Source organism: Ascaphus truei, chromosome 21 (genome assembly GCF_040206685.1).
Source record: "Ascaphus truei isolate aAscTru1 chromosome 21, aAscTru1.hap1, whole genome shotgun sequence".
NCBI classification, from domain to species: Eukaryota; Metazoa; Chordata; class Amphibia; order Anura; family Ascaphidae; genus Ascaphus; species Ascaphus truei.
Genome location: NC_134503.1, coordinates 15,494,796 through 15,509,623, shown reverse-complemented (window position 1 = coordinate 15,509,623; position 14,828 = coordinate 15,494,796). Strand labels below are relative to the sequence as shown.

Genomic DNA, 14,828 nt, shown 5'->3' with positions numbered 1-14,828 from the left:
AAGAAGCCTCAATACACATGTATGCAGATGACACAATCCTATATGCACACAGCCAAAGCCTCTCTGACCTTCAACACATACTTCAGTCTGACTTTTTGAGACTCGAAAACTGGATTTCCCAAAACAAACTGTTTTTAAACACTGACAAGACTGTAACAATGGTATTTGGGACCAAGACTAAATTTGTAAAGCTTCCAGTGACTGAGCTCCTGATTAGAACCAACGCTAACACCACCCTAACACCTGTCACTAGTTTTAAATACCTGGGCTTATGGTTTGACTCCCACTTAACATTCGGGATGCACATTGATACCCTGACAACCAAGACCTATGCCAAACTAGGGGTACTTTACAGGAACAAATCCTCCCTAAGTCTCCTGGTCAGAAAGCGTATTGCACAGCAGATGCTAATGCCAATTATTGACTATGGAGACATAGTATAGGACTCGACTCCTCCAACCCACCTTAGCAAACTTGACACCCTCTACAATTCAATTTGTTGTTTTGTTCTCCAATGCAACTACAACACACATCACTGCGAAATGCTCAAAGAACTAGATTGGTCATCACTAGAGTCTAGGCGCAAAGTTCACCTTTCCTGTCTCACCCTCAAATACTTTCTGGGCAAGCTACCCAGCTACCTGAACAAGCTCCTCACCCCTACCACATGCAGCACCTATCACCTGAGATCAGACTCCAAAAGACTATTCATGGTCCCAAGGCTCAACAAAGTATCCGGACGTTCCTCCTTCTCCTTCCGTGCACCCCAAAACTGGAACAACCTACCAGAGACTCTCATATCCACCACCAGCTTAAGTTCTTTCAAATCTAAGGCTGTCTCACACTTTAATCTGGTCTGTAACTGTTACATACGCTCATAATATATATTTTCTTTAACTGTGCACGCAATGTCTTGTATATAATGTATACCTTGTTCATTTATGTAACTGTACTTGTAACCATGTATTATTTGTTTTACTCTGTGCCCAGGACATACTTGAAAACGAGAGGTAACTCTCAATGTATTACTTCCTGGTAAAATATTTTATAAATAAATATACAGTAGGATTGTGTCATCTGCATACATGTGTATTGAGGCTTCCTTACAAGCTGTGGGAAGATCATTAATGAACACTGAGAAGAGTAGGGGCCCCAGAACAGAGCCTTGCGGGACACCACAGGTGATATCCAAGGGGTTGGAGTTAGAGCCTGAGATGGACACATGTTGGGATCTTCCTGATAGGTAGGACTGAAACCAGTTTAAAGCATGTTTCCCTACTTCAGAGCTCTGGAGTTTGTTAAGCAGGATAGCATGATCAACTGTGTCAAAAGCCTTTGCAAAATCTAGGAATACTGCACCAGTGAGTTGTCCCCGTTCCATTCCACACAGGATTTCATTTCAAACTTTTAGCAGGGTAGTTACGGTGTAGTGTTTGGGACGAAACCCAGATTGGAATTGGCTAGGAAAATTTGTCTTGGTATAGAAATCGCTTAATTGGGAGTGGACACATTTTTCCATGACTTTGGATAGAATTGGGAGAAGTGAGATTGGCCTGTAGTTTGAGACAGTGTTTTTGTCCCCACTTTTGAAGATTGGGACAACTCTGGCAGTTTTCCAGGTCTTAGGGATATGGCCTGCAGACAGGATAGAGTTGACTATGGACGCAATTGGTTTGGCAATGGCTGGGGCACCAAGTCGTAGGAACCTAGATTGTAGTAAGTCGGGTCCACATTGGCTGCTTAGTTTTAGTTTAGTTTTAGTTATCATATCCCCTCTTAGACGCCTCTTTTCTAATGTAAATAAATAAAATTTAGCTAGCCTCTCCTCATAAGTTAGATTGTATATCTTCTTTATTAATTTGGTTACTCTTCTCTACACTCTCTCTAGTTCCATAATGTCTTTTCTAAGGAGTGGTGGCCAAAATTGTACTCCATATTCAAGGTGGGGTCTAACTAATGCTTTATAAAGGGGCATAATTATGTTAATTTTCCTTCCATCCATTGCCCGTTTAATGCAAGATAAGATCTTGTTTTCCTTGCAGCTACTGCATGACTTTGGGCACTATTGCTAAGCCTGCTGTCTACAACCACTCCTAAATCCTTCTCCATCAAGGATTCCCCTCTTTTATCCCCATTTAATTTGGAAGTCGCCTGTTTATTCTTGCTTCCCAAATGCATAACCTTACATTTATCTGTATTAAACCTCATCTGCCATTTACCTGCCCAAGTTTCCAGTCTCTCCAAGTCCCGGGGATCGCAAGAGGCCTCTGTAACTGCTTAACTTACCTTGGTTCCAACAACACGTCTCCATGGCAACTGGTATAAAATGACGCTGTGGGGTCATTTGACGCTGCAGCCGTGCACATGGGGGGGGTGGGAGGGCGCAAGCCGGAGGGGAGAGGAAGGGGGGCGCATGAAGGTAAATTTGCGCACCCCTGGACTAGGGCATAAGTGAAACAAAATACTTTGATACATTGATATTAATAGACACTTGTTCGTATTCACTCACATTTTAAAGCTAAACCTCTCACTCTTACACCTTGTAATGTTTGAGGGAAAAACACCTCTCTCTGGCTCTGCCATAAAGGGCTATACTGTCCATTTAGTTTGGAAACCATTTGGATCTTCAGACTCCCTCAAAGCTCTATCAGCACTTTTCCAGCCACAAGCCTGAGTGTGGCAGTGTAATAATAATACATATTACGGTTAGTGGCGATTGTCCCTTATGAGATAATGTAATTACAGTATCTCTCACAGGATTTCTGAAAGGGAGAATGACACAGTGAGACTTTACACTTCCCAAAATTCCAAGGCGACTCAGACACCCTATTTTCATATAAGAGGACATAATGATCCTACTAGCTGGTTATAAATAATCTCCTCATACTAAAAAAAAAACCCCATGCCAAATGTAAATGTGACATTAGGGTACAGTTATATGTATGTGTTGAAGTACATGAATGGAACACCCAAAGGTATTGTGATGATTGAGTGAAGAGATAACAAACCTATCTGGCCCTTCATGGGGAATAGTCACTATTGCCTGCACTTTAGTGAAGATACTCCTACATCTGAAAGTTCAGTGCATGAGGAAACAGATGATTGGGCCTGTGTGCCTTGATTGAAAGATTGTGACTGATCATTCTCACAGCCTTGAGTCCTATTCATCAAAAATAATCATGAACTAGACAGGATTCTGTAATCTTACGTGGATTTTTATAACGGAAGTGGCCTGGCTGGTCTGTCTTGAAGAACTTCAGGGTCTTCTTTTCACATCTGTCCATCCTGGAATTTAATGACAGGGGGAGCAGTGGTAAATGAGTGTTCCATCTGTAATCTCTATATTCAGAGCTGCCATTGTAAGTCCTTGTAGTCAGAGACTTATAAATAAATAAAAACAACCCTGTCACCTACTCGTTCCCAGACACCCATCTCACCCAGGATGTGCCCGTTCTAAAGTGGGGCTCAGTGCATATTAGTTATTTCTAGCCCTATTAAATCGTAAACCAGTGGACATGCCATGCACCTCCCTGATGAAGGGGCCCTGAGATGGCTCCAAAACGTTGGTTACCTATGGATTAAGTACCCTTCTCTTTTCCTCTTCCTGTAGCGCTGGGTCATTTGATTTTGGTGAAGTATCTTTTTTTATACTATTTATGACGCGTACTTGCCAGTTGTGAGCTAATTGTTCTATGTATATGGTGTGTTTTCTCTCCACATTTGTGTGAATATATATATATATATATATATATATATATATATACAGTGTTCGACAATGCTATACATTTACACGCCCGGGGCGTGTAGATTTAACCTCCGGGCGAGTAAATATTGGCCCAAGCAGCACACATGTTTTTTTAATTTTCCCTGCTCGCGCTGCTGTTTTTCCCGTGCTCGCGCAGGACAAAAAAAAAAAAAAAGCCGAACGCAGGTTCATGTTGTTGGGGGAGATTACCCCGCCTCCGGCTCTCTGAGCAGTGCCCTCCCTCCTCCCAGCAATACTTTCCCTCCTCTCATCGGCGCTTTCACTCCTCCCCTTTCCGGCAGCCAGCCCCTTCCGCGCCTGTCTGCCACAGGCCGCTGCAGGGCCATCTGTCGCCCCCCCCCCACCACCATCGGGCCATCCGCGCCCCCCATCCCATCGGCCCGTCCGCGCCCCCCCTCCCATCAGGCCATCCGCGCCCCCCTCCCCTCGGGCCATCCGCGACCCCCCTGCCATCGGGCTATCCGCGCCCCCCACCCTTTGGGCCATCTGCGCCCCCCCTCCCATCCGGCCATCCGCCCCCCACCTCAAGCGGGCCATCCGCCGCCGGACACATCATATTGTACCAGATGGTCCGAAGGTCCCTGGCCAGGTAACGGGAGTGCCCTGGGGGGCAGGCGGGACATCGCCGCAGCTCGTGCTCTTTCTGGGTGCAGTGAGGCTCAGGGCGGCCCTGTCTCGTGTGGTGGCTGGGAGGCCTCACGATGTCCCTGGGGCTTCCGCGGCCTTGTCTCTGTGTGGGGGTTGGGAGGCCTCACGATGACCCTGGGGCGGCCGTGGCCTTGTCTCTGTGTGGGGGTTGGGAGGCCTCACTTGGGGGTTCCTGGAGGGCTGCGCTGATGTAACGCTGCAGTTGCCCAATCACCCACAACTCACCCACCCTCCCCCCAGCCTCCCACTCACTCACACCCCCCACACCCTCCCACCTACTCAACCTCCCACCTACTCAACCTCACACCTACTCACCCTCCCACCTACTCACCCTCCCACCTACTCACCTACTCACCCTCCCACCTACTCACCCTCCCACCTACTCACCCTCCCACCTACTCACCCTCCCACCTACTCACCTACTCACCCTCCCACCTACTCACCTACTCACCCTCCCACCTACTCACCCTCCCACCTACTCACCCTCCCACCTACTCACCCTCCCACCTACTCACCCTCCAACCTACTCACCCTCCCACCTACTCACCTACTCACCCTCCCACCTACTCACCCTCCCACCTACTCACCCTCCCACCTACTCACCTACTCACCCTCCCACCTACTCACCTACTCACCCTCCCACCTTCTCACCTACTCACCCTCCCACCTACTCACCCTCTCACCTACTCACCCTCCCACCTACTCACCTACTCACCCTCCCACCTACTCACCCTCCCACCTACTCACCTACTCACCCTCCCACCTGCTCACCCTCCCACCTACTCACCCTCCCACCTACTCACCTACTCACCCTCCCACCTACTCACCTACTCACCCTCCCACCTTCTCACCTACTCACCCTCCCACCTACTCACCTACTCACCCTCCCCCCTACTCACCTACTCACCCTCCCACCTACTCACATAATCACCCTCCCACCTATTCACCTACTCACCCTCCCACCTACTCACCCTCCCCCTACTCACCCTCCCACCTACTCACCTACTCACCTACTCACCTACTCACCCTCCCACCTACTCACCTACTCACCCTCCTACCTTCTCACCCTCCCACCTACTCACCCTCTCACCTACTCACCTACTCACCCTCCCACCTACTCACCCTCCCACCTACTCACCTACTCACCCTCCCACCTACTCACCTACTCACCCTCCCACCTACTCACCCTCCCACCCAGTCACCCCCCACCCAGTTACACCCCCACCCAGTTACCCCCCCACCCAGTCACCAAAAGGTCACACTCCCACCCTCTCACCCAGTCATACCCAGTCACCCATTTACCCTCCCACCCAGTCACCCTCCCACCCTCCCACCCTGTCACCCAGTCACCCTCCCACCCTCCCACCCAGTCACCCTACCACCCTCCCACCCAGTCACCCAGTCACCCTCTCACCCTCCCAGTCACCCTCCCAGTCACCCTGCCACCCAGTCACCCAGTCACCCTCCCACCCAGTTACCCTCCCACCCAGTCACCCTCCCACCCAGTCACCCTCCCACCCTCCCACCCAGTCACCCTCCCACCCTCCCACCCAGTCACCCTAAGTCACCCTCCCACCCAGTCACCCACCCAGTCACCCAGTCACCCTCCCACCCAGTCACCCTCCCACCCTCCCACCCAGTCACCCTCCCACCCAGTCACCCTCCCACCCAGTCACCCTCCCACCCAGTCACCCTCCCACCCAGTCACCCTCTCACCCAGTCACCCTCTCACCCAGTCACCCTCTCACCCAGTCACCCTCTCACCCAGTCACCATCTCACCCAGTCACCCTGTCACCCTCTCACCCAGTCAACATCTTACCCTCTCACCCAGTCACCCTCTCACCCTCTCACCCTCTCACCCAGTCACCCTAAGGTCACCCTCCCACCCTAGTCACCCTCCCACCCAGTCACCCTCTCACCCAGTCACCCTCTCACCCAGTCACCCTCTCACCCAGTCACCCTCTCACCCAGTCACCCTCTCACCCAGTCACCCTCTCACCCAGTCACCCTCTCACCCAGTCACCCTGTCACCCTCCCACACAGTCATCCTAAGGTCACCCTCCCACCCTAGTCACCCTCCCACCCAGTCACCCTCTCACCCAGTCACCCTCTCACCCAGTCACCCTCTCACCCTCCCACACAGTCATCCTAAGGTCACCCTCCCACCCTAGTCACCCTCCCACCCAGTCACCCTCTCACCCAGTCACCCTCTCACCCAGTCACCCTCTCACCCAGTCACCCTCTCACCCAGTCACCCTCTCACCCAGTCACCCTCTCACCCAGTCACCCTGTCACCCTCTCACCCAGTCACCCTCTCACCCTCTCACCCAGTCACCCTCTCACCCTTTCACCCTCCCACCCAGTCACCCTAAGGTCACCCTCCCACCCTACTCACCCTCCCACCTACTCACCCTCCCACCTACTCACCCTCCCACCTACTCACCTACTCACCCTCCAACCTACTCACCTACTCACCCTCCCACCTTCTCACCTACTCACCCTCCCACCTACTCACCTACTCACCCTCCCCCTACTCACCTACTCACCCTCCCACCTACTCACCTACTCACCCTCCCACCTGTTCACCTACGCACCCTCCCACCTACTCACCCTCCCCCCTACTCACCCTCCCACCTACTCACCTACTAACCCTCCCACCTACTCACCTACTCACCCTCCTACCTTCGCACCCTCCCACCTACTTTCCCTCTCACCTACTCACCTACTCACCCTCCCACCTACTCACCTACTCACCCTCCCACCTACTCACCTACTCACCCTCCCACCTACTCACCTACTCACCCTCCCACCTTCTCACCTACTCACCCTCCCACCTACTCACCTACTCACCCTCCCCCTACTCACCTACTCACCCTCCCACCTACTCACCTACTCACCCTCCCACCTATTCACCTACTCACCCTCCCACCTACTCACCCTCCCCCTACTCACCCTCCCACCTACTCACCCTCCCACCTACTCACCTACTCACCCTCCCACCTACTCACCTACTCACCTACTCACCCTCCTACCTTCTCACCCTCCCACCTACTCTCCCTCTCACCTACTCACCTACTCACCCTCCCACCTACTCACCTACTCACCCTCCCACCTACTCACCTACTCACCCTCCCACCTTCTCACCTACTCACCCTCCCACCTACTCACCTACTCACCCTCCCCCTACTCACCTACTCACCCTCCCACCTACTCACCTACTCACCCTCCCACCTATTCACCTACTCACCCTCCCACCTACTCACCCTCCCCCCTACTCACCCTCCCACCTACTCACCTACTCACCCTCCCAACTACTCACCTACTCACCCTCCTACCTTCTCACCCTCCCACCTACTCTCCCTCTCACCTACTCACCTACTCACCCTCCCACCTACTCACCTACTCACCCTCCCACCTACTCACCTACTCACCCTCCCACCTACTCACCTACTCACCCTCCCACCTACTCACCCTCCCACCTACTCACCCTCCCACCCAGTCACCCCCCACCCAGTTACCCCCCCACCCAGTTACCCCCCCACCCAGTCACCCCCCCACCCAGTCACCCTCCCACCCTCCCACCCAGTCACCCTCCCACCCTCTCACCCAGTCACCCTCCCACCCTCCCACCCAGTCACCCATTCACCCTCCCACCAAGTCACCCTCCCACCCTCCCACCCTGTCACCCAGTCAACCCAGTCACCCTCCCAGTCACCCAGTCACCCTCTCACCCTCCCAGTCACCCTCCCAGTCACCCTCCCACCCAGTCACCCAGTCACCCTCCCACCCAGTTACCCTCCCACCCAGTTACCCTCCAACCCAGTCACCCTCCCACCCGGTCACCCTCCCACCCAGTCACCCTCCCACCCTCCCACCCAGTCACCCTCCCACCCCCCCACCCAGTCACCCTCCCACCCAGTCACCCAGTCACCCTCCCACCCAGTCACCCTCCCACCCTCCCACCCAGTCACCCTCCCACCCTCCCACCCAGTCACCCTCCCACCCAGTCACCCTCCCACCCAGTCACCCTCTCACCCAGTCACCCTCTCACCCAGTCACCCTCTCACCCAGTCACCCTCTCACCCAGTCACCCTCTCACCCAGTCACCCTGTCACCCAGTCATCCAGTCACCCTCTCACCCTCTCACCCAGTCACCCTCTCACCCTCTCACCCTCTCACCCTCCCACCCAGTCACCCTAAGGTCACCCTCCCACCCTAGTCACCCTCCCACCAAGTCACCCATAGTCACCCTCCCATCCAGTCACCCAGTCACCCTCCCACCCAGTCACCATACCACCCTCCCACCCAGTCACCCAAGTGTCACCCTCTCACCCAGTCACCCTCTCACCCAGTCACCCTCCCACCCAGTCACCCTCCCACCCTCCCACCCAGTCACCCTCCCACCCTCCCACCCAGTCACCCTCCCACCCTCCCACCCAGTCACCCTCCCACCCAGTCACCCTCCCACCCAGTCACCCTCTCACCCAGTCACCCTCTCACCCAGTCACCCTCTCACCCAGTCACCCTCTCACCCAGTCACCCACTCACCCTCTCATCCTCTCACCCAATCACCCTCCCACCCAGTCACCCTAAGGTCACCCTCCCACCCTAGTCACCCTCCTACCAAGTCACCCATAGTCACCCTCCCACCCAGTCACCATACCACCCTCCCAACCAGTCACCCTACCACCCTCCCACCCAGTCACCCTCTCACCCAGTCACCCTCTCACCCAGTCACCCTCTCACCCAGCCACCCTCCCACCCAGTCACCCTCCCACCCAGTCACCCTCCCACCCAGTCACCCTCCCACCGAGTCACCCTCCCACCTAGTCACCCTCCCATCCCCTACTCACACACTCACCCCCTACTCACACACTCACCCACCCGACTAGTCACACACTCGCTTCTTAGTAGCAATTTACGCCTTTTTTAAAAAGTGGGAGTGGGGCTAGGGGCGGGACTAATGGCAGGCTGGGGGCGGGGCTAGGTGGCGAGTAGATTTTTGGGTTGGGCGAGTAGATTTTTGGGTGATTTGTCGAACACTGTAAATATATATATATATATATACACGTGGGGTCCAAGTGACAAAACGCATCGGGACGCTGTGACGTCATTGCGTATTTTGTGCTACGCCAGGAGGATCGGAGGTCCAGAGGGAGAAATCTTGTCGGATTTCCCTTACAATCACAAGGCTCAATACAGTGGACACATTACCTTTACCATCACAGCTGATATTGGACCCCTCTATCCTGGTGACGCTCTGCAATTCTCTCAGCTGCATGTGTTTTTGATCCCTGTGATGTGATTGCAAGTCTTGCAGACTCTAGTCTTTCACTTTATTACATTTCTGGTTTTATACTATGGGACTGGCACTCCTCTCTTTTCTCTTTTTTATTTAGGTAATTTCGTGATCCAGCTAAGATCACCTTGAAGCAGCTGCCTCCTCCATAAGTGACTGTTCTTTCAAATTGGACTGCTTATGTTCATCAACATTTTGGGACTGGTTTGAAGTTTCTTTTCATCATTATTTATACTGGTGTGGTTATATTTGTATTTTTTAGTGATATTTCAACTTTGCACTATTTCCCACACAGTTACCTACACTGGCGACACACTTTATTCGAGCTCGGCTAGTCCCACGAATTCGGGTATACCCGGGTGTATTGAGGTTTGTGACTGTTTTCTGCCCGAGTGCATTGAGTTATTTTCCTGCAGGGATTGAAGCATTTTATTCCCGTTGGCTGCAATACTGCACAGTACATATATATATACTGCATTACAATTCATGAATTTATGCCATCTGGTAGACACGCGAAGCATTGCAGCCTATTAAATCCTAATCATTATCATTTAACAGATCAGCCGCCCATCAGCCAGGCATGAACCCAGGCTGGGAAGGCAAATGCAACGGGGCTTGTCAGAGGTGAGGAGCGGCGCATTCAAGGTATCTGCCAGGTACATACCGGGTATTTGCTTGAATAAAGTGTGTCGGTGCAGTAGCTTAATGTTATTTCCTGTCCTATTGTCTAGATTTCAGTTACACACTAGTCAAACACTGGTGTGTGTGTGTGTGTGTGTGTGTGTGTGTGTGTGTGTGTGTGTGTGTGTGTGTGTGTGTGTGTGTGTGTGTGTGTGTGTATATATATATATATATACAGTGTTCGACAAACCTATACATTTGCATGACCCGGGCGAGTGGATTTAACATCGTGGCGAGCTCCTGTTGGCCCATGCAGCACACGTGTGGTACTAGGTGGCGAGTAGATTTTTTTGTTCGGTAAGTAGATTTTTTGGTGATTTGTCGACCACTGTATATGTATATATATATTTTTATATATATATATATATATATATATATATATATATATATATATATATATATACACTGTGGCAGGACGGCCTCGCGGCAGGGTCAGTAAAACGCTAGACACGGTGGGAAATGTTCAACTATAGTGGTTTATTAGCCACAACCAAAATAAGTACGGGTGTACTGTCCCTTTAAGAAACTACTTTCTTGAAAATTAAAGCCTAGTCCCGTTAGGGACACTAACTCACTTCTTGAGCCCTTACTAACAGGACAGCCAACTAATCTGGTCATGCCCAAAACATGCTATTCAAAGGATAACGATACGTATAAGAATAAAGTCTTATCTGTTTTGCCGCTCCAGTAACAACAGGAACACGGTTCCGGGGAGCAGGCTATGTCCAGCCTCGCAGCGATCTTGATCTTTATCCTGGGTTGGGGTCCAGCTGGTCCCAGCAGCCTAGCTCCTCGCAGGACTGGGGGACCAGAGCAACAGCAACGGCTTCCCAGCTGGGAGAGTTCTCTCCACCTTCCTGTGGAAAAACAAGCTCTTCGCAGCAATCTGTATCTGTATCTTTATCCTGGGTTGGGGTCCCAGCTGGTCCCAGCAGCCTAGCTCCTCGCAGGACTGGGGGACCAGAGCAACAGCAACGGCTTCCCAGCCGGGAGAGTTCTCTCCACCTTCCTGTGGAAAAACAAGCTCTTCGCAGCAATCTGTATCTGTATCTTTATCCTGGGTTGGGGTCCCAGCTGGTCCCAGCAGCCTAGCTCCTCGCAGGACTGGGGGACCAGAGCAACAGCAACGGCTTCCCAACCAGGAGAGTTCTCTCCACCTTCCTGTGGAAAAACAAGTTCTCTGTGTGTGTGTCACTTCCTGCTTTTAAACCTGCAGTCTCTCAGGCCTCCTGCTTAATTAGGCTGCAGGTGTGCTTCTTTCTGTCTGAGGAGATTAACACTCTGTGAACTGGCTGCAGCGTCTCTCCATTCACTATTCCAGACTACAGAGTTAGTGACTCTGTCACATATCCCTCTCCCCAGCGAAACATTGTCCGGTGGAGCGGCCCGTGCACCATTCCCGTGCACCAGCATCTCTGGCAAAAATGTCTGACGTCGGCCCTTCCCTCCCCCTTTTTTTTCTTGCCTTCCAATTTAGGCATTTTCTTTTTGGGGTAATTACCAGGCCATCTGGGCCTGAGGACTGGTACCTCACTATCTCCTTGTCTTCAGAGACTCCTTCACCCTGTAGAAGAGCCTTGACTTCGGTCAGCTCATTGCATACTCTTGCCAGTGACTGTTTGGCCTTTTCCTGTGAAGACAGCAACTCCGCTTTAGCGGTGATGGGTTTTGGACCTTTTTCCATCAGCATACCTTCAGTGTTGGGTTTCACATCATTTATTTTCAGAACTTCAAATTGGGTGGGGGTCTTTTTAACCCCAAGTGCACCCCATGATGCCTCTCTTTTACAATCGGCAGACTCGAAGGCTTGGGCCTGTCTTTCTTGTCCCCTTAACTTACTCCGTTGGGAGTGTTGCTGAACAAACTGTGAGGTCTTTCTCATCTTACAAACATGGACACTCTTTAGTCCCATTCTCGACTCTCTCTTCACAGCGGCTGCCTTCCTTGCAAGGAAACCACTATGGGTCCCATAGTACAACTGGCTTCTTACTGTGCTACTGCATAGCACCTTGGTCTTCCCATCCCGTGCCTTGTGAAAAGTAGACTGTAATACTGCAACGGTATTGCAGTCACGCTTCCTGGTGCGCCTCACTTGCTTTATCTCTACCACCCTTTTTCCCATGGACTGCTTCTGTGACCCAAGGGTCTGTCTTAGGGTTGTAACCTCTTTCTCCAACTTCAGCTGAGGAATCTCCTGCTGGGCAGCATTAGAGTCCACCGTAGCATCCTGCTCAGTCTTCAGAGCCTCGAGTATCTCATCCAGGTCACGCTTTTGTTTCTCTGCCATCTTGCGGCCAGCACGCTCAGACTCCAGGTCCTTCCTCAGGTCATGAAGCTGTCCTTCTGCATTTCTTTTTTCACTCAGTGCAGCTGCCAGTTCATCTTCTTTGGCGTCGAGTCGCGATTTCACATCTCCTAGCTGGTTCAGCGCAAGTCTTAAGTCTGTTTCTTTCGCTCTATTTCTGACCTGCCACTGCCAGTGCTCCTCCCGGACCTTGTCCAGCTCCAGCTGCAGTCGGGCCATCTCATTGGACGTGTGGTCCAGAAGCTTGCGGGTATCAGCCATCTCAGTTTCATAGCACAATGACAGGCAAGCCACCTGTCGGACGGTCACCTTCTCCCGCTCGGCGAGCTGTATCTTGTGCTCAGCAACCTGCGTTTGCAGCTCTTCAATTTGATCCTGAAAATCCCCTCTCAGGGCCCTCACCTCTTCCTGGTGCTTGCTCTGGGCTTGCGTCAGCTCCTCCTTCATCTTTTGGAGCCCTGCAGTTTTTGTCGCCAGTATCGTTGTTGCTTCTGTCTTCCAGGCTTCTTTCTCCTTGGCATACTGACTCATGGAGATGGAGTTGCCTCTCTGCTTCTCCAGCTCTTGCTCCAGTCTTTGGACCTTCTCATGTTCCCTCTCACACAGAGTCACCTGGCTTCTAAGCTCCGCCTCCAGCGATGCTCTTGTGGCGCTCAACGTGATCTTCAGCTGCTCCAGGGCGAGGCATTCTTTTTCCAGCATTTTCTCTGCATTCTGCAGAGCAGCCTGTACTTCATTTTTTCTTGCGCCAATTGTGTCTTCACTTTCTGCGCTTGGTGAAGCTTCTCAGTCCCATCACTGACCTGACCAGTCAGGTTTAAAACCTTTTCCTTCAGGTTTATATTCTCCATTTTCACAGTCTCTATATCCCTTAGGACCGTCTCATTGGCTTTCTTCAAAGTACCCAGCTCTGTAGTTAGGCAGTGGCCCTGCTGGCATGAGAGCTCCAGGTCTGTTTTGAGCGCCCAAGCTTCCTGGTGAGAAACTTCTAAGTCTTTGATGAAGTTTTGTACATCTCTCTGAGACATCTGATAGCATAGTCTCCAGTCAGGACTTGTTCTCTCTGATTCCATGTTAGCAATTGCGGTGTTGGCCTTATTCAAACTTGTCGTCAGCTCCTCCAACTCACTCCGCAAGAGATGCTCTGTTTTCTTTAATGCCGCATACTCTTGTATAGCTGGGAGTATACACCTCTGTACCTCGGCATTAGCTTCTCGCTCCCTATTCAATTGTTTCTGCAAGACATCATAATCACGCTGGGCAGTTTGGAGTGCAGAAATTAAGACCTCTTTTCCCTGGATCAAGGATTCAGCTTCCCTTTGCTCTTCCTTTTCCTTTGCCAACGTTCCTGTGACAATTCTGCCCATCACTCCGGTCTGCAGCACATCTCGGTGGCTTGCTGACGCGGTTGTCCTGATATCGCAGGCTCAAGTGGTTCGGTCACTTCCTCTGTGACTTGAAAAATATTTTTATTTTTCTTCTTTCTCTTTGTTTTATTAGTTCCAGAGACATCAGTGGTACTGGGCACACACACACTGGACACTTTTGCAGCTTTCATCTGCGGGTACGTCTTTCTTCTCGGGGCCACATATGCGTCGTCATCATAATCATCATATGGCCTGAAGGGACACTATTTTGTATGGTTATGTACATTGCAAAACTGACAAATGACGGCGGCCATTTTAAAACCCCGTTTTTTTTTCTGCTTGAGTTCAGTGTCTCAACACATCTTCATCTACTGACCCCCAGAGGCGTAGCATCCCACTTCTGACACCACCTGTGGCAGGACGGCCTCACGGCAGGGTCAGTAAGACGCTAGACACGGTGGGAAATGTTCAACTATAGTGGTTTATTAGCCACAACCAAAATAAGTACGGGTGCACTGTCCCTTTAAGAAACTACTTTCTTGAAAATTAAAGCCTAGTCCCGTTAGGGACACTAACTCACTTCTTGAGCCCTTACTAACAGGACAGCCAACTAATCTGGTCATGCCCAAAACATGCTATACAAAGGATAACGATACGTATAAGAATAAAGTCTTATCTGTTTTGCCGCTCCAGTAACAACAGGAACACGGTTCCGGGGAGCAGGCTATGTCCAGCCTCGCAGCGATCTTGATCTTTATCCT

The 14,828-nt window shown here is 51.6% G+C and overlaps 2 protein-coding genes across 3 annotated transcripts in view; both read right to left on the bottom strand.

The window, feature by feature from the left end:
• Positions 1-14,828, bottom strand: part of C8G (complement C8 gamma chain) — a 251,962-nt gene that overhangs the window by 202,033 nt on the left and 35,101 nt on the right. The window lies entirely within an intron of this gene.
• LOC142472220 (lipocalin-like) overlaps positions 1-14,828 on the bottom strand; it is a 39,135-nt gene that overhangs the window by 14,338 nt on the left and 9,969 nt on the right. For both annotated transcript variants that reach the window (XM_075579113.1, XM_075579112.1), the window contains exon 3: positions 3,209-3,285. In XM_075579113.1, the coding sequence (XP_075435228.1) occupies positions 3,209-3,285 (77 nt within the window). The remainder of the gene's footprint in view (positions 1-3,208; positions 3,286-14,828) is intronic.